This window comes from Cucumis melo, chromosome 12 (genome assembly GCF_025177605.1).
Source record: "Cucumis melo cultivar AY chromosome 12, USDA_Cmelo_AY_1.0, whole genome shotgun sequence".
NCBI lineage: Eukaryota > Viridiplantae > Streptophyta > Magnoliopsida > Cucurbitales > Cucurbitaceae > Cucumis > Cucumis melo.
Window position 1 is genome coordinate 497,869 of NC_066868.1, and position 27,872 is coordinate 525,740.

Here is a 27,872-nt window from a genome sequence, read left to right on the forward strand (position 1 = left end):
GAGTCAACCATAGTGCTTTTGGTTGGCTTCTCGTTGATCCAGGTGTCAACGTACATTAAGCCCCTTTCCACTGGTGTGTTCGTCTCCCCCACCTTTTTCTGGAGAGATGACAGAAATTTCAAGGCCCCCATTCGAGGGTTATCAACTTCTTCTGTCTGGTCTGCTTCCCTCTCGGTCTGATTTTGTAGATTGTCTGAATCTGAGGCCAAAGATGCCTGGAATGCATTGAAAGCAGTTTTGTTCGGGCATTCCCTGGCCATGTGTGGTCCCTTACATATGAAGCAACTAAGAGGACGATTGGACACATTCTGGTTACTTGGTCCTCGCCAGGAGTTTCCAATATTCGATTGATGGGATCTACGATCTCCATTAAAGCGTCTGTCCCCTCCCGTAGTTTTAGGAGAACTTGGGCGGTTGTTCCTACTTCCTCCAGATGAGGAACTTGGATGACGTCTCGTATCTTGAGAGTCGTTGGACAGGTCAAACAGCCGTTCGGCTGCAGCATACGTGGACGTGAGGTCTTGAACTCTTTGTTCATATAGCTTTGTCTTCGCCCACGGCTTCAATCCTTCGACAAAACAGAAAACTTTGTCTTTCTCGGACATATCGCGTAAATCCAACATCAGTTCCGCAAACTGTTTCACATACTCCCGAATACTACCGGTGTGTTTCAGCTCGCGTAACTTTCGTCGAGCCAAGATCTCGACATTTTCAGGGAAGAATTGTGAGCGAAGTTCTCTCTTCAAAGCGTCCCAAGTATCTATCGCGCAACGTCCCTCCTGTATGTCAACAAATCGAGACCTCCACCATAACTTGGCATCCTCAGAAAGATGCATCGTCGCCAAAGTGACTTTGGCTTCCTCTGTAACCGTGTTTGTGGCCCTGAAGTATTGCTCCAGGTCAAAGATATAGTTTTCTAGGGCCTTCGCGTCTCTTGCCCCACAGAAGGGCTTTGGTTCCGAGATCTTCACTCTACTAACCGGAATGGCTCCCCCAACGGGAGCTTGATTTGCCATTGCTCGCATTGTGAGGCTCAGTCTCGCATTCACATCTGCGATTTCGTTTCTGACGACATCGAGGGTAGCTAGGAAGTCCTCTGACATGCCGTTTATCATCTCTAACAGCGTCTTTTGAGAGCTATCCAGCTCTTGAACACGCTCCTCAATATGGGCAACAGAGCCCGTCGAACTGTCTCCACGCTCGTAGTTGACAGTTCTTCCGATGTTTATAGTTGTTTTCAGGGCGTCGACCCTTGTCATCAACTCTTGTATCGGAAACCCTTCGACACGGCCAGCTACCGCATCGATCGTATTAGTTTTCTCGGAAATTTCATCGAGACGAGACTCCAAGTAGCGGATGGAGTCGGGAACTTCGACTAGGTAGAGCATCTGTTCTTCTTGCTCTACTAGTCGGTCTTTCTGGGCCTTGCCCGATGGATTCGACGACGACATGTTTCAGTCGTATCGTCAATTAGCCAACCTGGCTCTGATACCACTTGTCACAATCGTAACTTCTCAACACGATTGTGCGGCACTTGTTTAGCTCGGTTAACAAGTCAGCCGTTCAAAATTCGGAATCCGCGGACAAACTCGCGGTATGATGTAGCCTCCCTCCTCGTTCTTGAGAAAATGTTTTTATAAAACGGGAAAGAGAAATTAAATAGTTGAAAACATCATAAAGAAAGCATTGAAGACTGTCAATTGCAAAGAAAATAGCTTAACTTGCAGAGAGTGCGACAAGGCTTGGGCGGGGGTCGGACTAGTCATGTACCCCCTAGTACATATTGAGATTTTTGGCCTTGGCACGCTTGCATATGAAAAAGCCGAAATGTCACACTGTGACTCGGCGACACCTAAACGAAAGAATTAATCTAAGCTACTTTCAAGACATAAAGATAAAGTGATTTAGGGGTATTCGGGCATACGGCCATCGGTAAATAATACCTTGGACGATTATGCCCTTGACACCCGACGGCGCGCGCCGGGAAGACCAGAGACGCCTCTGGAAATTTCTGGAACTTTCGATGACGGACGTCAAGCACCGTAACGAGCGGAACGCACGCGCGTCTGACGAACGTGACGGAGACTCGCGCGCGCGCTCCAGGCCCCTCCAGACACGCTCAGACGCATCTGGAAGCTTCTATGTCGGTCATGAACAGTGCTATGTCAGTGGCTGACTGTCATGAAAACCCCAGAATGCTCTAGAATGATTTTGCCGACCTTTTAAGTCGGTTTAAAGGGCCAAAGTCGGTCATGTACTACTATAAATACCCCTAAGGGGTCTCATTTGTAAAGCATCCAAAAAGCACCCAAGAAATCCAAGGAAATCCAAAAAGCATCCAAGAGTAAACCAAGAAATCCTCAAGCATCCTTAAGCAATACACTTGTATTCTCAATTTTCTCAATCTTTCTCTACTCTTTGCCTACTTTTCCCTTCTCTAAAGCCTCTTTCTATTTCTAGCAAGTCTTCCAACAAACTCTAAGGCTTACATTGGTGTATCTATCACCATTGTGCCGCACGTTGGTTAAGTGTTAAAAATAACCACGTGACACTAGGCAAAAATGATTAGCTTATGAGGAGGAACTGTATTCTTTGGCTCGAGAATTACAATATAGGGAACACTATTTAATTGGCAAGATTTTGCATTTGCAGAAACGTGTTAGGAGAATACACTCTAGGTGGATTGATTTCATGATTAAATACACCTCCGACACATCAAATAAACTTGCAAATGCTTTAAGTAGAAAATCATCTTCACTAGCAGTTGCCTTGTCGCACCTTCAATTTGCTGATGATACCTAGCTTTTCTGTTCTGGAAAAGAGAAGTCTTTCCAAACCCTAAATCATACAGTTGAATTCTTTGAAGAGATGTCAGGTCTGAAAATTAATAGAAACAAATGCACTTATACAGCATTAATTCTAACTAGGCCAAGTTGCAAAGGTGGGCTGAAGCGTTTGATTGTGAGGTCGGCACTTACCGTTCTTGCTACCTTGGTCTCCCATTGGGGGATAATACTAGAGTTGTGTTCTTTTGGAATCCCATTTGTGAGAATATTCGAAAGATATTGGTAACATGGAAGAAAAGGTTCTTTTCCAAGGCAGTGGGGCGCCCAATGAGTTATACGGGTTCATAAATTGGTAATCTTAGAAGCCGTAACAGAGCTTTATTGGCAAAGTGGCTTTGGCACTTCCATCTTGAGCCCAATTCTCTTTGTAATAGGATCATTTTGAGCAAGCACAGTTCCCTTCCTTCTGAGTGGATTACAATAGGGGTTAAGGCACTTTCTGAAATCCTTGGAAGGACATTCAAACGAGCTTCCTACTTTTTCTCGATTTGTCTCTTGCTTTGTGGGGGATGGTAAGGAAACTTCTTTTTTAGGATAGATGGTTTAGGGAGGATCCCCTTTGTTCTGTTTTTCCGCATTTGTATCATCTTTCCTTGTTCAAAAACTATACTATCTCGGAGCTTTTGATGAGATATGAGAATTCTGTCTTTCTCATTCTGATTTCGTCGTAACTTGACCAATAAGGAAACGATAGACGTGGCTTCTCTTCTTTCCTTACTCGAGGGGTTTTCTGTTAGAGAGGGAGGAGAGTTGTTCGTGTTTGGATTCCTAGTCCTAGCTGGGTTTTTCTTGTAATTTTTTATATGGGTTGTTGGTGGACCCCGCTCTCCCAAAGGAGTGATGTAATTTGGAGGACAAAGGTTCCGAAAAAGTTAGGTTCTTGTCGCTTGGTCAGGTTAATACTATTAATAGGCTTGTTAGGAAGAGATCTTCGCTTGTCGGGTCTTTTTGTTGTTTGTTGTATCAGATGACAAAGGAAGATCTTGATCACTTTTTTTAGGAGTGCCATTTTGCAAGGTCTTTGTAGTGCTCTTTCTTGCAGGAGTTCGGTGTTAGCTTTGTCGGCTTGAGGAGCGTTAAAGCAACAATTAAGGAGTTCCTCCTCCATCCGACTTTTAATGAAAATGGTGGCTTTTTATGGCGTTCTGGGGTGTGTGCTATTATTTGGGATCGAGATGAATGAAAGAGTGTTTAGGGGTAGGGAGAGGGGGCATAGTGAGGTTTGGTTGTTGGCTAGATATCACGTCTCTTTGGGCTTCGGTTTCGAAGATCTTTTGTAACTATTCTATATGCAAAATTTTACTTAGTTGGTCCCCTTTCCTTTAAAATGGTGGTTTTGTGGGCTGGTTTTTTGTGCATGCCCTTTTTTCATTCTTTCTCAAGGGAAGTGGTTTTCATCGGGAAAAAAAGGAACTTTGACTGCCTTTGATCATTTACCTAGCTGTTATGCAAATGATCCTAATTATGGTACTATTTGGCATCAATTCCGCTGTTATGCAACTGGTCCTGATTTTGGTACTATTTGGCATCAATTCCAATCTCACACTGCAACTAAAGATTATCATCTTCTGTGAAAATTTTATTCAAAGGTAACTTACTCTGTATTCCCCCAAAGTTCACTGCTTGAGGCTTTATGGGTTGAATCCCATTCACGGGGTTTAGGAGAGAAACAATAGGATATTTAGAAGGATGGAGCCGGACAGTAGGGGTATTTGGTACCTTGCTAGGTTATATATTCTTTTTTGTAATTATCATTTAGGTCATATTTTGATCAATTGGATTCCTTTGATTTAGTGAGAATCCCTCTTTTTATGGGATTAGTTACTTTTTGGGATGTCCTTGAATTCTCTCCATTTTTTATCAATGAAAGCATGGTTTCTTATAATTAGAAAAAAGAATGAAACTTATAGGATATATCCTAAGTGGTCATTAAGGCTTGAATAGATTCACTATCATTGATTTTATTGATCATTCAGAACTTGACTTTTATAAGAGAAATATAAGTTCAGCGAACAATAAACAGATAGACAACAAATTAACTAAACATATTGACTGACTAATGACCTAATACCTTCAAACCTTATATCATTCACATTGACCATTATTAGTCATTAAGTCAACTCAAGCTTCGTATAAATGCCAACCTAGTTGAGATGTCCAGGTGAATCTTCTGATCCTACTTATTTGTACTTCATAATCTTCCTCGTTAATTCAATAAAAAGATCTATTTCCATTTCAAAAAAATAAATATAACATGCACAATCTCTTTAAAAATCACTTACAATTTCAGCAATTTAGTCATATTTCCATAAGAATCTGGTATTGTGGCCCCGCTGAAGTCGTTGTTGTCAAGTTGACTGAAAATCAAATAAAATCAGGCTGTTAAATTCAATTTATTCGAAAAGGAAAAAAGCAGAAGGTTAATTGTGCAGACTAAATTCTACAAGGAACGGCATGTGAATAAAACAGGGAAAGAAGATAAACAGAAATCCTAAGACTAATAAAATTAAACTTAAAATACTACTTTAATCCTGTACTTTCAAATTTGTTCAATTTTAGTCCTAGTACTTTTAGTAAATCTAAAATTTAGTTCCTCAAAGTTAATTTTTATTGAAATTAATTAAATAACCATAATAATTTTCATGCGAAGAAACACAGCAAATGAATATATTATTAAAGTTTATAGCAAAAATGCCAATAAAAAATAAAAAGTAATGAAAAGTCTACGATAAACTAGTAGTAAGGACTAAATTAAGTTCAAGGACTAAAATTGAACATCTGAAAGTACAAACTCTAAAGTATAGGGACCAAAATGATATTTTAACCTAAAATAAAACAAACATTACAAAACTCATCAGAAACAGAAACTGACAAGAGATCAAACATTTTCCAGAAACCCATCCACCGTTCCTTAATTTTTGGAGTCCTTCACCTTTTAAATTCTACAATAGACTTAAAATTATTGAAGATTCCATTGCTGGCTGTAATGGCTGTAATGTTCAAGGATGGGCAGGTTTTGTTATACATTTTAACCTGAGAAAGGTTAAAGGAGCTGTTAAAAAGTGGAAGGAAAATGTTGAAATCCAAAGAAAAAATAAGGAAAGAGCTTCCAGAATGTTTTATCTTTCCTTGAAACAAAAGCCGAGGCTTCTGCTTTTTCTGAAATGGAAGTGCCTATTTGTGCAGCAATCAAAGGGAATTTATCTCACTGAACAGCAAGATTCTATCAGAAAAGCAAACTACATTGGTTTCATTAGAGTGATGACAATTCTAACTGGAGCCTTCTGGAATATGTTTTGATTAACTCTGTTTTCGAACAATTGACTGCAGCTGAAACTTTGGATAAATATGTTTATGTTGAATTTCCCTTTCTATAGTAATATTATTTTTTATTTATGTCTATATTTTTTCCTTTTGTTGGTCTTTCCCTATATAAGAAGACTTTGTAATTCGTTCAATAATATTAGAGAGGAATAATATTAGAAATCCATTGAAAAATAGCTCCATATTTGCATTGGGGATCTCCAATGGCATCAATAATCCTGCTGGGGAAAGGGCTGAAGTTTTATTTTTCTGACAGATTAAACACTCATCGCAGTACTTTTTGATGTCTTTCTTCATCCCCTTCCAATATAACTCACTAGTCATCCGCTTATAGGTCCTTAGGAAGCCAGAATGTCCCCCAAAAACTGAATCATGGTAGGTATGCATGATGGTTTGTAACAAAGATGAAGATTTTGAAAGGACTAACCTCCCTTCGAACTTCAACACCCCTTGCTGGACGATGTAGTTTGGAACTTCAAGATTCTGCTCTTCAATTAGTTTGATAATTTCCTGAAGGCTGGGATCTTTCTCCACCTCCTCAAGAATGACTGCAACATCTAATAGAGTTGGTGCAGATAAGTGATTCAGATGCACAGTTGGGGAACTCTAGACAATGCATCAGCTGCTTTGTTTTCTAAACCAAGTTTGTAAACCACTTCGAACGAATATCCCATTAGGTTGGCAATCCATTTCTAGTATTGAGGCTGTATAACCCTTTGTTCAAGCAGGATTTTAAGAGATCTTTGGTCAGTTTTTACTATGAATTTCCTTCCCAATGGATAGGGACGCCACCTTTGAACTGCAAACACAACAGCAATCAGTGCCGTGCTCTGTCTCTCATACACAAAGTTCCGCTGAAAAATGCTATTGGCCTCTTTGCTTGGGTGAGCACTGCTCCCACCCCAAAGCCTGATGCATTTATCTCTATTTCGAAGGGGAGATTAAAGTCTGGTATGGCCAAAACTGGGAGAGTCATCATTGCCATCTTGAGCCATTCAAAAGCCACATTGGCCTCCTCGGACCATTTATATGCTCCTGCCTTCAGCAATTGAGTTAGGGGAGTTGCAATACTACCATAATTTTGCACAAATCTTCGGTAGTAACCAATGAGCCCCAAGAAACCCCTTACTTCTCATACATTCATGGGAATAGGCCATTCCTTTATCGCCCTTATCATCTCCGGGTCAACCTTTATCCCTTTTTCTGATATGAAGCGGCCTAAATACCCTATTCGAGACTTAGCAAAACTGCATTTCTCAAGATGTTGAGCATGCTCATCCAATCCCTTGCTGTACATCAATATATCATCGAAAAAGACCAACACAAAACGCCTCATATAAGGCTTGAAGATGTGGTTCATCAAGGCTTGAAAGGTTGAGGGAGCATTGGTTAAGCCAAATGGCATCACCAAGAACTCATAGCGGCCTTCATGTGTGCAAAAAGTTGTTTTCTCAATATCCTCCAGGTGCATCCTGATTGGAAGGTATTCGGCTTACAAGTCTATCTTTGAAAACATATTAGCCCCATTCTATTCATCGAAGAGCTCCTCTATTACTGGGATTGGGAACTTATCCAGGATAGTCACATTATTCAAAGCTCTATAGTCGAAGCAAAACCTCCAACTTCCATCTTGAGAATCAATAAGAATCTACCAACGCCAACCAAGGTGCCATCACAAATCGATCTAAAACGAACGTGCATTTTTTGTTTCAAGTCATCCCAGCTCTTAAAAGCCTCGCGGTCATCATGGGAACGATACCAATCCAGCATCGGACCATCAAAACTAATCACGACCAGGTGAGTTTCTCCGAATCAGTTAGGTTGTGTATTTTGAAGAATCAATCCACTCGAAATAACCAGGAGTCCGGATCGGTTCCATTGAACACGGGCATCTCCACTTTTTTAAACTTACTCCGGTCCATTGGACGTTCATCATCAGTTTTCTCATCTCGCTTCGATTCCCCAGAAACGGCCATTATCGTTGGTTCATTGCTCTTGACTTGACTAGAAGAGTCGTCGGCTGTCTTCCTCACCAGTGAATCATCTCGGATGACCTCTTCGATATACTTCAAGATCACTTGCTGCTGCTGATATTGCTTGTCAATCTAAGTGTTCATCTTTGTTATACTTTTTGACAACAGGGCTATGTTCTCTTCGATCATCGGCAATTTCTGTATCCCCTGCTCCACCACATCCAACCTCTCTTCAACCTTCTTTGTCATTTTCGTGCGTTTGCCCAGGTGTTGAGCTCTGATACCAAATTGTTAAGATACTAAACAGTACCTTATATATATATATATATATATATATATATATATATATATATATATATTGATATTTCCAAACGATTACAATATAAAACTACTCAAGAAACACATAACAATGATCCAAGATGATCATAAACAGTCACAAGAACACTAAAAAACCAAAATGAAAACAAAGAACAAAAGAAACTCTAGAATCTAAACCTTTGTCTTCCTTCCCACGCAAGGAGGAATTCAACCACCCTTCTTCTCCAGAAAAATACTCTGTAACCTCCCCCACTCTCTTTCCCACTATTTACTCTGCACTACTAACTAACTGATGGGCCCCATCAGAATGGTCCCCAACTTCCTTGCTCCCTCCCTCACTCCCACGTGTGGCTTCTCTATTGGCTTCATTATTCTTCTTATTCCTTCTATTTTAAGCTAATAAAATTGGGGGCCTAGCACATTGCTTCCTGAATTATGATTTGAAAGCATCCAAAGGGTGTTCCATGATAAATCCATTCAGTGGTTAGATCGATCTGAAATTGCAAGGATCAACGGCTCGACCTGAATTATGATTTGAAAGAATCCAAAGGGTGTTCCATGATAAATCCATTCAATGGTTAGATCGATCTGAAATTGCAAGGATCAACGGCTCGACCTAGTGCTATCTTTCTTAGTTTTTTGGAAACTTTTCCATCCAAGATATTCGTTTGAATTGGGGGGCGTTTGTGTTTTCAGCATAGCTTATTAAAGTTATTTGGGAACTTTTCCATCCAAGATATTCGTTTGAATTCGGGGGCATTTGTGTTTTCAACATAGCTTATTTTTTCGTGTGTCTTAGAATGATGTTATTAATAATATGTTTGTCTCAGCACATGCTGTTTGTACTCTGGAAAGATTATACTTTGTATCTTTGGGCTCTACTTCTGTTGGATATGATGAGGGCAACTTAGTTGAGATATCCGAATGTGCCTGTTGATCCTATGGTTTCTTTTTTGTTTAGCTCTTTGTATAAACCTTTTTGTCACGCCTTGCCCCGCACACATCCTTAACCTTGCTATGCGAGATGAAACATGACTTAAGCAATCCTGACACCTCTAACATTACTAAACGATAAAGAAAACCATTCCAAACATAACCATATGCAATGGAAACAACACAATACTTCACTTTGAATTACTTAATCTAATGAATTCAACAACAGTACAAGAATCAAGATCTTAAAATAGGATTTAAATAAGAAATTCTAAATGCCTTCAGGTCTACAGCCTTCAACGATTGCTAAGTTCCCAGCCCGATCGTTTAGCTCCTTGACCGATCGCTTAGCCCCGATCGCTTACCCTTTCAAACACAGTCGCTTAGTGTCTTAAATGATCGCGTACCTGTCTACCTGATCGCTTACCTTTCTAAACGATCGCTTACCTCTTACAACCTGGGGAAGGGAAAACGTAAGTTCATGACTTAGTGAGTGATGCTTTTGAAAACATTTTGGGAATACATTTCATAAATCATTTTCATTTAAACACAGGCTCAATGTCTAAATTGAATAATATATTTCAGATCTCATAAATACACATTAGTTTCACTTGTTCCTTTCATCAAGACATGAACCATTCCCGTGCATGGACACTGTGATGGCCTTTCATCAACAGCATCCCTGAGAATTTCCTGGTTAGTTCCTTGTTGCTCAAGCTTCCAGGCGTAATACACATCTTTTATGCAATGTCTCGCCTCAATTCACCATGCAGACCTTCTCTATATGGCTGCCTTTACTTCTTATGTGCACATAAGAGCTAGCTCATCGATAGGAATAAAACTAATGGTTTACTCTCAAACAAAGCATACAATACAATTAATAGAACATGAAACTTTCACTTGAAAACCCAACATTAGAGCTTTCTTTAATAAACACGCTTTTCATAAACGTAAACATGATTCATGAAAACATGACCATTAGAAAGGAAAGCTTTAGAAATCTGTAATCATCTAGAAAATCACTCGCAACTTGTTTTTCATTTTTTTTTTATAGTCGTGAGTGTCCGGGCCAACTTAAGCTGCACCTCGACTAATCTTTGGCCTTACAACATTCGGGTGTTAAAGAAACTTGTAGGAAATTAATTCCTAGGTAGGCGGCCACTATGGATTAAACACATGACCTCTTAGTTAGATATTGAGACTATATCTCCCTTTTTACCACTAGGTCAACCCATGATGGTTGTTTTCCCTTTTTCTTAGAGAGCCTTGCCCAAACCTTTCTTCTTCACCAAAGTGCTTCTCGGCAGCACTCTTAAACAATCTCTTTCTTTTGCAGGAGTTTATTCTCAGAACAAACCCTTTCCTTTTACCTTAATCTCTTATTTAAACTAATCCTAAAAATAGATTAGTCACTCCTTAAACACTAATAATCTTGTCGGCTCCTACTTAAATAAATTCTAAGTATCCGCATGTCACAACACCTGGAATCCAATTATAACCCTGAGAACCTCTTTAATTTTCCTACACGATCGTTTAGCTACATACACGATCGTTAAACCATTTACACGATCGTTAAACCATTTACACAATTGTTTATCCTTTTAAATGATCGTTTTCAAGAGGTTGGTTTCCTTTTCAAAAAAAAAAAGATAATATGTTTTATCTCATAATTTTCTTTGATTATTTTGTTTCCTTGTACTTGGAGCATTAATCTCTTTTCATTAATTTAACGAAAAGGTTCGTTTCCTTTAAAAAAATGAACGAGTTTGAATCTTAGAGTTTGTTCCGTAGGGGATATCCGAAAAAATTGGAACAGGCATGCAAACATCGTGACTTATGTTCTTGGTAGGTTGGCAGGGTGTGAAAGTTAGCACTAGGATCCATGGTTGTGCTTGTGTTCATGCTTTATAATGTAGTTTACAATATATTATGACCCCCCCCCCCCCACACACACACACACAAAAAGAAAAGACAAGAAGAAGAAGAATAAAAAAAAGACAGACATAAGAAATTGGTGTGAGAAAATAAACAAACTGTTCGAAGACTGAGCCAGGGAAGGGTGTTCATATATTTAAAGCAATTAAGGTGGTAGGAGATGAAGGCATACAGTATTTCTAAGTTTGGCAATTGAAACAACTCAGGAGGAAGTTTCCCCGTCAAGTTGTTGTTGTCAAGAAGGCTGCCAAGAGTGGGAAAATATGTCATTAGTCAAAAGTATAAGCATTCAAATAATTTTTACATTAAAAAAAGTACAGTGTTGAGTGTAGAGTGTAGAGTGTATGCGCATACTAGAAATGCCTGGAGAAGCCAACAAATTTGCAGGAAACAAAACTTGCATTAGAAAGTATATGCTGGTCGTAAGGGTGGGGGGAGCAACTTACAAGTGAACAAGATTGGGCAATCCAGATAGCTCAGACGGGATTTCACCACTGATAGAGTTGTTATTCATGTGACTGGGCCAAAAAGTCAAAGGAGGATTACAAAAACCTTTAAGATGAAAAGGAAGTTGCAGGAATATTTTCTCCTTGCAGAAGCAGAAACGTGCTTACAAATGCTTTGTTGCTTTTAAGTTTGCAAAAGACTTGGGTATTGGTCCTGATATATGGTTCTGGTCAATCTGTATTCTGTCTAAATGTAGAAGATTACCAAGATCTTCAGGCAATGAACCTGACAACCGGTTCCCGTTCAGAAGCCTGTAAAACATCTTATAGAAAGTAAAGCAGTGCAGGAGAGGAAATAGGAAGCATCAGATCCATATTACAAGTATTCCCTTGAAATAATAAATATTCAGTTACATCGAGTGGTTTATATATACTAACTCTGTGAGAACTTGTTCATGGATAATGAGCATATTAAAAATTTAAGTGAAGATATAATGGTGTATCAGTATATTTTAGATAAACCAGTCAACCTTTGTCAAAGTGAATAAGCATACCAGCAGAAAAGGAGAACAACTCACAACAGTTCTAAGGACATTAGGTTGCCTATCTCTCTTGGTATTTCCCCACTTATCTCATTCCACATAAAGTCCCTTCTCATAAAATAGGAAAAACTACGTTAGCAGAGAGAGAAAACCACATGGCACCCACGACATAATAGTTAAAGCTCAATGAAAGTTCCATTTCCTGTTCTTTAGTTACTTACAAAACTCTCAGGTAAGATAAACGGCCGAGCGCTGGTGACAATTTTCCTGATAAACTCATATTTAGAAGTTGCCTGCAAAGGATTATACAGATTGATGGTTTAGCTTCTTGTTCATGAAAAGGTACGAGGAGAAAAGTAGAATTTAACACCTTATATTTGACCAACCAAATATGAGATGCCAACGTAACCACACTACGCAATAATTTACAACTCTGAAGTATGCAGTCGATTATTTGAACAAGAAGCCGTTTCATAGATGTTCAAGTCCCAAAGTTAGGTCGTGTGACTAACTAATAAAATTAAAAATTTGAGATTGTCCATAACAATAATTTCCATAGTAACAATTACAAATTTTTATTTTCAAACTGGTACCAAAGGATAGATGGAGATACGTCTTAACATAAGTTATAAGAGTCCATAAGTACTTGAAATCATACAATTCAGCAACATGTAGATAGTTATCATCCAGTGTCGTATTGTAGCACAGAACACCAGTCCAGTTTGAATTACAAGGGTCTCCTTTGTTCCAGTTGCTCAGATTCCCATTAGGATCGAACAAACTTCTTTTGATGAGTAGCAAAGCGTCCACTGAAAACAAAAAAGAAAGAGCGACCAGAACTTCAAGGAAGATGAAATTAAGAGATAAGTTGGTCCATGGTCTTCTGAGTTAAAAAATGATGCTAAAAATAGATAAAATATCCGGGAAAAGATGTGAACTCAATCGTGACATAATCTGAATCTAGAAACTGGCGAACGCAATGCTTCAGACAATTTGGAGAATTGAAGAATAAAGGTTTTGTGGGAAAGAAATGTGAAAATCAATTAGAAGGGAGAAGACGAATTACCTTCAGAGGGGTGGGTACCCATTTCTGCTGCAACAACAATTAGTAAGGACGACGAGAAGCAGAGGAGCAGAAGGGCTACATAAGCCCACTGCTGTGATCGACGACACATTTCGGGAGTGGAAGCACTCAAAATACACAAAGAATTGAAAGCTTTGGGGAGAATGGATAGTTGAAAACAAATGTTTGGGTTTCAGAAGATGAAAAGGCAAAGTAGGTGATGGTGGCTGTGGATGGTTAGAATCTATAGTTATTGAGTTTTACTTCTAGTTTGGTTTCAAATTGCTGTAGCTGATGACCATGGAAGTCATCTCTTTCATGCAGTCCATCAAAGTCGTGGAAAGACAATAAAATAACAACGACAAAGTCAGAGTGGGTATAGGTTTTGCTAAAAATTTAAATTTAAATTCTTTTTTTCTCCTTTTCCTTTACTTTCCTCGCTTCGGAAGCGAAAATACAGATACATACCAAAAAAACACTGGATGCCGTGGTTGGAAATGGAATCGGAACGGAATCTACTTATTTAAGATTTCCACTACCGCCACATGGACCTAGTCAACTCAACTCGCTAATAGTAATAGTTATGGCATTGCTAACTATTTGTAGCGTAAGATCACCAATACTTTATATCTTTTCCTTTCTGCAAAGGTATTGTATTGAGGTAGGGGTGGGGAGTAAGACATTCTTTCCAAGAGTTTCTTGAAAGTGAAGCTTGATGATTAAGAAAAGTGTTTAATGCAATTTGTAGATATCAAGGACTAGGGTTTCCTCCAAAATAGCATAGAAATTTGTCCTTGCTAGTTTTAGCGAAGAATATTGGTGATTTGATTTGATCAAAGATCCTGTAAATTTCGAGATTTTTGCAATGCCATACTGCACCAACAAGAGGCCCATTAGGCACAATGTTGACATTTTTTTTTTCAACTGCTTCTAAATCTATCTTCCAATGGGTGTTTGACATGTGGGTTTTGGGGGAACTTAGCCCTTTTGAAGCCAAGCAGCTCATGTTTCGGCACTTCAAATAAAACTCTCATGATTAAAAAATGAGCTTATGGGTTTGAATTAGAGTATTCTAAAGAATGGCACGAGTTTGGAAAAAATGTCCATACATCTCCGTCCTCTTATTAGTCTTATCAGCAATTGTTGGCAACCGACTATCATAACCATCGACAACCAAATAGTTGTTTGTCCATGATCAAAGGCAACCGCCGCTAACCGACCATTGTGACTATAAAAAATTTACGGCTTAGGCACCCGTGATTGTCACGTCCCGCCTCACACGGGCCCTTGACCTTGCTATGCAGAACGAAACGCGACTTGAGCAATTATGACGCCTCAAGTGCTCAAGTGAAACACCAGAACGCTCACTTGAATCTTACACTTTAACTTTAACACACAAAGCAATGGAATATGATAAACATTTCTCTTTATTAACTTTAAACCATATGTTCTACAAATTATACTTTGCATACATCCTTAATACAAAAATCATAACAATTAATCTTAAATGTCTTGCTTAACTTCCTCGCTTAGCAACCCGTCTCATCCTTTCTTACTTAGTCTTAACGTCTGATCACCTAGAGAGGGAAAACTTAAAATGTAAGTCAAAAACTTAGTAAGTGATACTTTTAGAAAACATTCTGGGCATACAAAGCATTAAAAACATTTCATCAAATAGGCTTCAACGCCTCATTTCAGTAAATCATAAAACACACATTAGCCTTTCTCCATTCCTTTCTCCAGGAACAATGACCATTCCCACGCATAGACTATTGTGATGGTCTTTTCATCAACAGTACCCCTTTGAGAATTTTCTAGTTCATTTCTCGCTGCTCAGGCCGCTAAGCACAATACGCTTTTTTTACGCATTGGCCAGCTTCACTCCACCATGCACTCCTCCTTTTCTACATGGTTGTCTTTACTTCTTATGTGCACATATAGTTAGCTCATTGATAGAAATAAGACTAATGGTTTATACACAAACATATCATACAATACAATCCACACGTATAAAACTTTACTTAGCATAAAAGCTTTCTTTAAAAAATCATTTATTTCATAAACATTAATCGTATAAAAACAACCTTACAAATGAACGAGAAGTTTAAAAGAAATCTTTAAAAAATATTAAACATTTTGAAAAATCACTCGCGAATCTTAAGTTTCCATTTAGTTCAGAACGTCTCGTTTTCAAGTTTCCTAGTCACCTAACTTCTTCTTTTTCCAACATAGTAACACTAAGGATTTTTGCATAATAATCCTTTTATTGTTCCTTCTCCTCTATTTATACTAATCTCCAAAATAGATTAGTCATCCTTGAGTCTCTATTATCTTGACAACTCCTACTTGAGACTCTACATGTGTAAGTTTAATGTTTATCTTAGCCATGCTTTAGCTTAAACTCCTACACAGGGCTCATTAAGTATACTTAGGAAATTTCTCAGAAAATTTCTAATCCTTCATCACATAGTTTATCTCGCAAAGAACTTCAGGTTGCTTAGTTAGTCTTGTCCGCCTTCTCATTCTCCTCATGTCGCCTAAACTTACCACCAAGCTTCAAAACGCATTGTCCCTCTTCGCATCGCCTAACTTTACGCGCTTCAACAAAACACTTAGCTTCTCAAACACTTTTTTTTTCAAAGCCTTCTTCAAAATCCATACGGAAATACTTATTTTTCAAAATTGATCACCATTCTATTCTGGCACGGGTCTTATAGTACTAGTTGGCAACAACTGTTCATCATTGCCCATGACCGCTAGTTGTCACCAACTTCTTCTATCTCTTTATATTGGTTAAACTTTGTTCAAAATGCCTTTTTTAAAGTCTCACATTGGTTATTTTGATTAAGGCAGGCCCTTTAAAAACATCATGCGAAGCCCCATTGGCAACTCACCCACTAACGAAGGACACTATCTCCTTAATACAATTATATTGTTAATACAAGCATGTAACTACTAGAAAAAAAGCATATAATAAACATTTTAACTACTAACCTGAAAGGCGAAGGAAAATTCATATAGGCTATACGACTCTAGGGACTTGCTATTTGCAAATTTCTTCTTATGTAGGGCAAATTTTTCGTTCAATGCCCTTTTCAAGCTACATAGGGTCTTAACCCATATCAGCTCACCCTGGTCGTAGCTGACGAAGTCCTCCAAATCCTTTATGAGGCCTAACATGGTCCAGTCCATGTGTTGCCTCCTCTCTCTCCCCTATTATCGCAAGCTCAAAAAAATAAAATAGGGATGTCTTCATTGTTGGAAATAAATAAACATTGGTCATCGTTGTTGTGCCGTGTCGAACCACTTCCTTGAAAGCAAAATTCGGCGCAACCTCGGTGCTAAATCGCATATGCCGGGTTGCTTCCTAAGGTTAACACAACTTCCAAACTCTAGCGTGCACTCGTAAGAGTTAGGAATAGAATCAGAAGAAAAAACGCCCAGAGAAAGAAATTAGGATTTTGTTTTGTTGAGAAGGAAAAAGATTACACAAAGACTTTTCTTTAAACATATATATATATATATATAAAAGAATTATGATTTTTGAGTTAAAAAATATATTAAATAATACCAATTATTAATTTCCAACTCCAATAAAATAGTACAATGTTCCTAACGATCCCCCACAAATGGCTACCATTGCAATCCAATTAAAAACAGTAATAAAGTATTTTCTCTGAGCAAAGAAAGAAGTAGTATAAACTTAAACATCAATATCTTTCGATTTGAATTGATGCGTAGTGAGGTGGGGCAACAATCCAATTAAAGAAAGTAAGTTACCTTTTGAACTTTCAATAACTATGGTTGAGACCCCCACAACACGTTTTACTTCTTAATTTTCCATTGATTCTGCAATAAAGTCTATCACAATAGACAACTCAAAATTGTGCTATTTAAGGTCGTGCACATAGAACCTCGGGTCAACGTGAAGCTCTAGAAAAAGATCCTTAAACTTTTTCATAGAAGGCGGTCACACCCTCACAATCACGATTATTGCTTCATCAAGTCTATCACAATAGACCACTCAAAATTGAGCTATGAAGACTTCACAATAGTCCACATTAAGACCAACTTCATCAAGTTTGTCAAAGACAAACCACTCAAAACTGAACTATGAAGATTTTACGGTTATCCATCAAGTCCATACCAGGACCACCCCAAAGAAGGGCTATGGAAATTTCTAAGGTTTTAGTTTTATCCATCAAATCCATTTAAGGAATACCCATACATGGCTATGGACCATCAAGTCTACCGCAACAAACCACCCAGAAAAGGGGTATGGACCATCAAGTCTATCGCAATAGACTACCCAAATAAAGGGCTATGGACCATAAGATGTTCGAGTCTCATACTTGTTGAAAATCCTAGAATTACTCTGTCTTTGTTAGGTCTAGATGATCTACAAGTTTCCTCAGATCTTACATACTTCAAGAAGATAATTCTTTCATTCAACCATCATCTCACAACTCCATGTTTCAGACGAATATGTCTTCTTTTGCCATAATGCACTATTTTTGGCAATACCCTATGGCCGTGTATGAATCTTAATACAAATATAGTGGTATAGAGACCCCCCACAATAGTACATCTCCCATTAGGCTTCTATGTCATTCATACTAATGGACCCATATAATGGTACATTTTTTATTAAGAACACATATCCACTAGTAAAGCTTACCTCGCCATTCTAAGTTACCCGGTTTGTATACACTACCTATTTAGTACGGTAGACAATAATTATAACGTAAACCAAAATCTATTGTAACCTTAAGATATCTTAATAAATGACAAAGAGCAATAAAATAATCTTAATCAGGATTATGTGTGTATTACTCAATCTTCTCACAACATATGCAACAACATGTCTTGTACAGTTAATCTTTGCATATTCAGATTGAGAAACACTATCACATTTACTTTCTTTAAGGCTCATTACTGACATCATAAGAGCACTATCAAACTATTAAAATCTATTTAATGATATTCAATGTATGATTGACATAAATTAAAACATTCTCAATAATACTAAACTCATCACATTAGTCTCACATAAATCTTTCATGACTTCAAGATGTGATAACTTTATGGCATTACTAACATTTATGTTTGTATCACATAAATCTTTCACATCAACATATAAACATATACTCACACAATAAACTCCAAACAACTTTTAGTAAACACATATATCAATAATTCACTACTCGAGACATTGTTTACAGTGTTGTTAATGTTTTTTTTCTTCATTAAACTTTCAGAAACTAGTTTAAGACCATAAAGAAATTTGACTATACCAAGTTACCATTGAGGAATATCATCTTTACATACACTTGATTTATTAGAAGACCACGTACAACTACAAAAGCTTTTAAGGCTCTATAGTGGCTAATTTGGTCGTATGAGAATAAGAATCAAAACATTCTAAATTCCTTGTTTGATTCAAAATATTTTTCATTAGTCTAAAGTTACGCCTATGTACTTATGATCAGTTTCTTTATCTAATTTGAGATTTTGGTCGCATTCCCAACGATCCTCCCCTCGAACAAAGTTTCAACTAAACCTCCCCTAAAGTAGACATCTATCCATTAAACTTTTATCTAGGCTAACTCCTCTCTAGCTAGAGCATATTGCCTATTCAGTAGAGCTCAACCATAGATAATATTGTGACTACTTTTAAGGTTCCACTACCCCTTTGTTCGACCTAGAATTATATCAACAAGGCTAAACCATAACAACATGACTCTGATACCACTTTAATTTGGAGACACCTTAGGGTATAAGTCCCCCATGTTCCTTATAATCACATATTCAATAGTTTAGACAATATATCTTAAGCTTTGATAAGATCCAATGAGATTCATAAAGAATGAATTTGCATATTTTCATACTACTAGCAAACTTTAGTAATATGCAAATAATGTTGTACAACCAAAGTTGATTACAAATAATAGTAATACTTTCAATTTCATGAAAATTAACAACCAAATTAATCAACAATTCATGAAGTAAGTCATGCATAACTCTGTCACACGAGATTATATATATGGTAAGCTGAAAACTTTCCATTACACAGTGAAAGCTCAAATGGTAAGTTGCTTACTAATTTATTTTGGTCATTAATTTCCAATTTATGATGTCCAAATATTCACAATTAAAATAGTGTCATAATGCCAATTAACCAAAACTTCAAGATTTGTTATGCACTGTATCTTCCAATTTTGTAATGCATAACAAATTATCAACAAATCATCATTTATATTACTTATTTATTTATTATTCATCAAAATTTTCTAATTTTAGAAATAACTGTAATGAATAAATTACAGTTTATTAGTCAAATAAATAAATAACAACTTACCAAAATAAACAGTAATTTTAGAAAATTACTCCTAGAATTTAGCCCACCTTCTACTAACTTACCAAAATATTGGGACACGTTGCACACCTAATAGAGAAAAATTCTTCCATTGTGTTCCCACATTAATCCCAACTCTACCATTTTGAAGTTTTAGCTCTCAAATTCTTCATTCCAAATTGAAAAGAACATAAAGAACCAAGCAAAAGAAGAACAATAGGTGAATTACATAAAGAAACTGAAGATATACGTTGGCTTCAAAGATTTTATTCTCAATTTTGCATCAAAGGCAGATCGAAACACATTATCTTATAATACCCACAACAAAGGTCAACTCCTTACCAATTTACAGTACACCTATGATCTAAACCCCAGTCAAATTCCCTCGATGAATTACATCAAAACAACTAACATTACATAGAAAAACTTCAACAAAACCAACCCTTATTGAGGAAATATCAAGCGATAAGCATTAAATCAGAGAGATAGAAAGGGAGACAGAAAGGGAATTACAAAAATCAAAACTTGCCAACAACCCAACACAAGAATGAAGATGAATTAGTTGTGGTACTTATTTGTTTTGACACGCCTCGACTCAGGGAAAGATGCCCGAAACCCCTTTTCTTTCCTTTTTTTTTTCTCCAAATCTGATCAACATTTGAGAATTTTGCTTTCAATTGTTGGAAATAAACAAACATTGATCATCATTGTTGTGCCGTGTTGAACCACTGCCTTGAAAGCAAAATTCGGCACAACCTCGGTGCTAAATCGCATATGCCTGGTTGCTTCCCAAGGTTAACACAACTTCCAAACTCTAGCGTGCACTCGTAAGAGTTAGGAATAGAATCAGAAGAAAAAACGCCCAGAGAAAGAAATTAAGATTTTGTTTTGTTGAGAAGGAAAAAGATTACACAAAGATTTTTCTTTAAACATATGTAAATATATAAAAGAATTATGATTTTTGAGTTAAAAAATATATTAAATAATAGCAATTATTAATTTCCAACTCTTATAAAATAGTACAATGATAGTCATTTCTAACATTCATCACATCCTCGTTTTGCTCTGGAATTGAATATTTCGATAATCTCTATCCAACTTAGCACCAGTCATATTTGTCCTATCGCCCAAATATAACTGTCGCAATTTAAGGGCTTTATCTTATTAAAATTCAAGCGCATGTCTCGGCCTATACCTCAATCTCGTGATAATGTCAAAATCTTTCCGTCAAAAGAAAATCTCACCTAGTAATTTAAAGCTAATAACATCCTCTCGTTCATCCTCAACCTCTCTAATCAAAATGTAATGACACAGGGGTCCTTTTAAAACCAACTTAACATCCAAGAAATGTTCAAACATGGTTTCCTAAAAATATACATCTGCCCTAGGTGTTAACTTGTTTTTAATGTTCGATCTTCGCTAGGTGGGAAACAACAGGTCAAGTTCGTAAGGAAAAAGTATGCACTGCGGATTTTGGTGACAAAAGGCATATGCAAAACAGAAAACACACATAATAAAGAAAAATCAATAATCTTTCCTCAAACTCGAGGAAATCTCGTCCGAGAATAACATGAATTAACAAGGGAGCTCAAGCAACATTGCATCGGGATGCCACGAGATAAGGGTTTTATATGCATTATGTGATGTATCTATGCTTAGTATCAGGTGCAATCATCCTCGAGATTACCCCATAAAATGTATATGAAACGCAACAAAACTCAGGACTCTTTCAACAAATCTCGGGATAATTTCAATTATGTCGGTCGAGGTTCTTCATCTACACGAGCCCATATTTATGAAATTGTTGAGTTCATCAAACGAAACCACATGCACTAATTTAAAATCTAGTTCTATGTTCAACTACAATAGAAAACCAACTAAATATTTTCCCATTCACCTCAGTTTCACATAAATCACTATAACAGAACTTAAAATCCAACTCTAAACTATGAAATCGTTCAAAGTAAATTACCTTCACAAATTTAAGCTTGAGGATGACTTCTTGAAATGTGGGTGCGCAAAAATTAGTCAAATCTCTTCAATTTTGGGAGTAAACATGTTTCGTCTCGGTCGGAATAAGCTCAAGGTTTAGGGTTTACAAATATCAAATGTTCGGACTTTCAAGGGTATTTTAGTCATTTGAGAATACCCATTTATTTTGAAATTTGAAAACAAGACCCAAAATAATCGTGGTGATGTGTTTGGCCGAGATGGATTGAGAAATGATGTTGAGACGATTTTTTAAAATTTGAGAAGAATCTCGATGTCGAGGTTGTCCAAAATTGACTGAGAAAAACAAATTTACTATTTTTTTTTTAAGTATGCTACCTTTGAGATGTAAAAGTAAAGTGTACTATATTTACTAATTTTCCTTACCAACCTCAAGTTACTATTGTTCTAGAAAACCAAAAATGGAAAAATGAAATTAAAAAAAGAAAAGAAAAAAAAAACCCTCAATTTATGGTTAGATTTCAACCCACTCCTATTTACTATAAATGAATATTTCAATCTCGAAAGTCTCGCGTGCAACAATAACATGTCCTCCATTGAGGCGTTGGAGATGATTGTGAGAGGTTAAAGAAAATAAAATTCCGAATCGGGAAGGTGGTGGGTTGGGCGAGAGGTTGATTTCTCTCGTTCCATTTTTTTTAAAAAATGAATAATATTGGTGCTAATCGACTTGATCGACTTCCAAGCCAAAACAAAGGATCACGTCGTGTGGCATTCTCAGATTCCCTTCCTAAACACCGAGCTGCATTTGGGGATGGTAATTCAGAGCGTCACAACAAATGTTGTCCACGTTTATTTGCTTGTTGCGCCTGGATATGCGTTGGGATATTCGGAATTGTTGTTGCCATTCTTATCCTTGGCGTAATATTCGTGTCCTTCCTTCAATCAGGATTGCCAGAAATCACCGTAAGAATGCTGAATTTGTCCAATTTTGAGATTAAAAACTCAACAAATCAGAATGATAATAATGCTCTGTTAAATGCGAAATTAGATATGTCAATCGAGATGAGGAACAAGAATGAAAAAATAGAGTTGAGTTATAGCAGTATTGTTGTTAATTTGGTTTCAGAGGACGTGAAATTGGGCAGGAGCGTGATTCCTAGTTTCTCTCATAGTCCTGGAAATACCACATATTTAAATGTAACCATGAATGTGGAGAGAGTTTCCACAGATAAAGACAATTTATCGCAACTAGAAGATGATCGGAAAAAGGTGCAAATGGATGTGCAGGTGAAAATGGAGGCTAAAGTTGGGTTTCATGTTGGGATATTCAACTTGAAGAACGTGCCAATCCATGTAGCATGTGATTTTCAACAAAACCTTCTTGTATATCGAATCAACGAGCCCCCATGTAATATTAGAATGTTTCCCAACATCAGGTAAAACAACACAACAATTATCTCAGCTAGACCATTATTTCTCATCTTCATCAAATCAACTCTCTGACTTTTTTTTTTTACGACCTTTAATCAACCATATGAAATTTTATACTCTTTGTTTTTCATCTATATACATTTATGGATAGTTATTCCTCCAAATGTCTCTTTCCCTGTAGTTTCTTTAAGCTAAATCTTCTTTCATCAAATTTGTGGATATTCTTTTTAAGTCGTTTTAAATTGATTCTGTTTACTATTTTTTTTTTTACTTTTAGAAGATGTATAATGAGATTCCTATCATATGACGACATTGGTTAATAAAGTTACCAATATGTGAGATGTTAATAGAAAAGTTGTCCATAAAAGAGATTTTTTTTTTTGGTACAAGTGACCAATTCTAAGATTGGAACCTGACTCTGCTATAATTTTGTGGTTGTTGGGGATGACCAACAAATAGATTTTTTAATAAAAATAGCAATACACATTGGCAATTGCGTGAAGAAGTTTCCAAGTTGTTTAATGTTTCATGCTACAACAAGGATAATGTTAGTTTTCATTGAATTTAATATTAAGTTATTTTGCATTAATTGAGTTATCCATTTAAAGATCGCTTAGTAAAAGAAAAATTCCTTGTTTTGAATCTTTTCTTTTTATTTGAGTTTGACAACATGTAGATAGAAAATTTTAAATCTTTATCGATGACATATGTTTGCTAAAGTTAACTAAGAAAATTGAGGAAACTACGAGAAGGCAGCAAGCATACTTCTCTTCATTATCAAGAAATCAAAAAAAAAAAAAAAAAAAACCCCATAAAGATGGTTTAAAAAATACACGTAGGTTGAAACATACAAAATGCTCACGAACTTTAAGACAAGCCTCAACAATGTGATTTGCTTATTCCACACATATTCCACAAATTTATATAAAAAGTAAATTGTGTATGTTGTTCGTGATTTAAGTGTACGTAAATTAGAAAACTAAGATTAGGAGTGTAAACGAGTTGTGTTGGATATTCTCAACCCAATCCATATTTTTAGGTTGGTTGGATTAGCAACTCGAATTAATATCACAACCCAACCCGTAAAATATGGATTGACTTGGGTTGGGTTATCGATTTATTTTGTTTTCTTCTTAATTTCTAATGTTTGTAAATAAAAAGAGTGACAATAGTCATCCCAAAATGAAAACACACCACAAAATCCCCCCAAGAATAGATCTCTAAATTTAAAACAGATTTTGTTTACTAGGGAAAATATATGTACAGAAGCAACAAGTTAGGACACCAAGTTAGCAATTAAAGTTTACGGTACCAATCGTCGGCATGAGGGATGACCATCGAAGGGCGACTAAAATCTGAAAAGGATGGTCGTTGGAGACTAAACTGAAGTGAGATGAAGAGGGAGAGTCAGAGACTATGAGATGAAGAGGGAAACATCAATGGCGCGATGAAGAAGACGACTAGGGGTGTGAAGAGGGAGACAACGCGCGAAGAAGATTGGGTGTGTGAAGAGGGAGATGGCGTGTGAAGGAGACTGAGAGTGTGAAGAAGGAGATGGCGCACGAAGGATATGAAGAGTCTGAGGAGAGCAAATGACTTAATTTCCTAATATTTTATTAAATAAAAAATATATATATTATTATTTGGGTTGGGTTGGGTTGACCCGAATTTTTCAACCCTCAACCCAACCCATATTTTAAACTAACCTAACTCAACCCATATAATATGGGTTGGATAGTCTGGGTTGTCGGGTTATCTGAGTTGGACTTACACCCCTGACTAAAGTAGTTTGAAAGTATAAAATGAAGTACTTTTCTTTTGTCCACTTATCTAAGGATATCCTGCAACATATGCAATTATCTTCTAACTTTTCAAACTTGAAAAGCACAAATTCAAATCAATAGTCGTGACATTGTGTGAATTAAAAATGGTAGCTAAAAACTTGCTAAAGCATGTATAAAAGTGACTTGGAGTTGAGCTTTTCAGAGTTTGGAAGTTGGAAAATAATTGCGAGATAAGAAATAAAGCTAAGCAACTTGTTCGAACAAGTGTAAACCCACCCTAAATCACTTACAACATATGTTTGCACAAGGTTTTTGGATAAACATGTTTTGTGGAACTTGTGTTGATGTTGTGTTTGTGTTAATATGATGTGATTGGTTCAATCTCTAATAGTTATCCTCTGATCCTCTGTCGGTTGAATGCTTATACTTGATTTAAGGAAGCAGAACACAGTATGTAATGTTCTTGAAGTTGAAGTCTTGGAAGAAAGAATATATCTTTAAAGGTGACCGACTTTAGAAGTTAAGGAGTCTTCTGGTTCTTTGATGGTGGTTAGTCCATAGATCAGAACCATGCGCTCAACCACTTGTATTTGAGTATTATTATTATTATTATTATTATTATTATTATTATAGTTATTATTATTATTATTATTATTATTATTATTATTATTATTATTATGGCTTAATTGGACTTTAGCCAAAATAAATAAATTCTTTGGACTAAATTAATTAAAGGATAACAAGGGATCTACCAAGGTTTTTAGGGATCATAAAAATGGCAAAACCATTTTTTCTTTTGATTTTAGCAAATGACACTTATGTCATGTGCATGGTATTTTATAAAATACAAAAATACACACATTTTTGAACTATAATTATTTCATCTCTCCGGTGTAATTAATTTGTGTTATGCATTTATGAGTCTATAACTATTTTCAATGTGTTAGAGATATGACAACTCCTATCATAATCTCTTCCTAATATCTCGGGACTCAACCAATTAGTTGAAAATTCTAAAACTTTATTCCATTTTACTAATTTCAAAATAACTAAATTATTATTTTTTATTAACCAAATCTCAACTCTTGAGTTTATTTCAAAATAACCTTAATTGGGTTAATCTCAACCATTAATAATTAGGAAATTAAGACTAGTTCTTATATTAGATCTTATTTTATTTTTTTAATATTTAAAAAATAGACAATATTTCTTCATCCTATGGACTGAACTAATTTTCCTGTCATGAACCCTTGTAAGAGCATTGTTCAATGATAGATGGGATGAAAACAACCGTTATCCTAACTTCCATCTAGGTGAAGTGCATGTCCCATTGAACATATCTTTCAACCAACTTGTTTATCTAATTCAATGTAATCTTTTTCCCTCTCTTGAATATTTAATTTCTCGAATTACATTGTATTGTGATGGTTGCAGCAATTTTAATGTCATTACTATTGTTGAGAAAAGAAAGAAGTAGTATAAACTTAAACATCAATATCTTTCGATTTGAATTGATGCATAGTGAGGCGGGGCAACAATCCAATTAAAGAAAGTAAGTTATATTTTGAACTTTCAATAATTATGGTTGAGACTCCCACAACACGTTTTACTTCTTAATTTTCCATTGATTTCGCAATAAAGTCTATCACAATAGACAACTCATAATTGTGTTATTTAAGGCCATGCACATAGAACCTTGGGTCAACGTGAAGCTCTAAAAAAGATCCTTAAACAATCACGTTTATTGCTTCATCAAGTCTATCACAATAGACCACTCAAAACTAAGCTATGAAAACTTCACAACTAGTCCATATTAAGACCAACTTCATCAAGTCTGTCAAAGACAAACCACTCAAAACTAAACTATGAAGATTTTACTGTTATCCATCAAGTCCATACCAAGACCACCCAAAGAAGGGCTATGGAATATCCAAAGGTTTTAGTTCCATCAATCAAATCCATTTAAGGACTACTCACACGTGGCTATGGACCATCAAGTCTACTGTAGTAGACCACCTAGAAAATGGCTATGGATCATCAAGTTTATCGCAATAGACCACATAGAAAAGGGCTATGGATCATCAAGTCTATCGCAATAGACCACATAGAAAAGAGCTACGGACCATCAAGTTTATCGCAATAGATCACTCAAATATAGGGCTATGGACCATCAAATTTTTTAGTCTCATACTTGTTGAAAATCTTAAAATTACTCTTCTTGTTAGGCCTTTGGAGAGATGATCTACAAATTTCCTCACTTCTTACATACTTCAAGAAGATAATTCTTTCATTCAACTATATATCATTTCACAACTCCCTGTTTCAGACGAATGTGTCTTCTTTTGCCATAACACACTATTCTTAGCAATACCCTATGGCTGCGTATGAATTTTAATACAAATATACTGGTACATAGGTCCCCCACAATGGTACATCTCCCATTAGGTTTCTATATCATTTATACTAATATCCCCATACAATGATACATTTCTGATTAAGAACACATATCCAATAGTAAAGCTTACTTTGTCATTCTAAGTTACTCGGTATGCATATACTATCTATTTAGTATGATAGACAATTGTTACATTGTAAACCAAAATCTATTATAACCTTAAGATATCTTATAAATGATGAAGAGTAATAAAATAATCTTAATCAAGATTATGTGTATATATATACTCAATCTTCTCACAACATATGCAACAACATGTCTTGTACAGTTTATAAAAAATGCAATACTTCCTATAATCTTTGCATATTTAGATTGAGAAACACTATCTCATTTATTTTCCTTAAGGCACATTACTAGCATCATAAGAGCACCATCAAACTATTAAAATCTCCTTAATAAGATTCAATATGTGATTGACATAAATCAAAACATTCTCAATAATACTAAGTTCATCACATTAGTCTCACATAAATCTTTCATGACTTCAAGATGTGATAACTTTATAGCATTACTA

General features: G+C 36.2%; 2 protein-coding genes across 4 annotated transcripts in view; one reads left to right on the forward strand and one right to left on the reverse strand.

The window, feature by feature from the left end:
* Positions 1–14,215, reverse strand: part of LOC103497010 (probable LRR receptor-like serine/threonine-protein kinase At1g06840) — a 52,664-nt gene extending 38,449 nt beyond the window's left edge. The window contains exons 1-9 of one of the 3 annotated variants that reach the window (XM_051080347.1): positions 13,849–14,075; positions 13,384–13,693; positions 12,976–13,126; positions 12,539–12,610; positions 12,354–12,425; positions 11,944–12,087; positions 11,776–11,847; positions 11,502–11,573; positions 5,129–5,203 (exon numbers count right to left, since the gene is read on the reverse strand). In XM_051080347.1, coding sequence (XP_050936304.1) covers positions 5,129–5,203; positions 11,502–11,573; positions 11,776–11,847; positions 11,944–12,087; positions 12,354–12,425; positions 12,539–12,610; positions 12,976–13,126; positions 13,384–13,492 — 767 coding nt within the window. In that variant the 5' untranslated portion in view covers positions 13,493–13,693; positions 13,849–14,075. Of the gene's footprint in view, positions 1–5,128; positions 5,204–11,501; positions 11,574–11,775; positions 11,848–11,943; positions 12,088–12,329; positions 12,426–12,538; positions 12,611–12,975; positions 13,127–13,383 lie in introns of those variants that run through there. The other 2 variants (XM_008459062.3, XM_051080348.1) reach the window with 2 other exon arrangements.
* Positions 14,216–22,390: 8,175 nt separating this feature from the next.
* On the forward strand, positions 22,391–23,128 carry LOC103497223 (uncharacterized). Its single transcript, XM_008459335.2, has one exon. It carries the CDS (start codon positions 22,391–22,393, stop codon positions 23,126–23,128), a length of 738 nt encoding a protein of 245 aa, XP_008457557.2.
* The last annotated feature ends 4,744 nt before the right edge of the window (positions 23,129–27,872 follow it).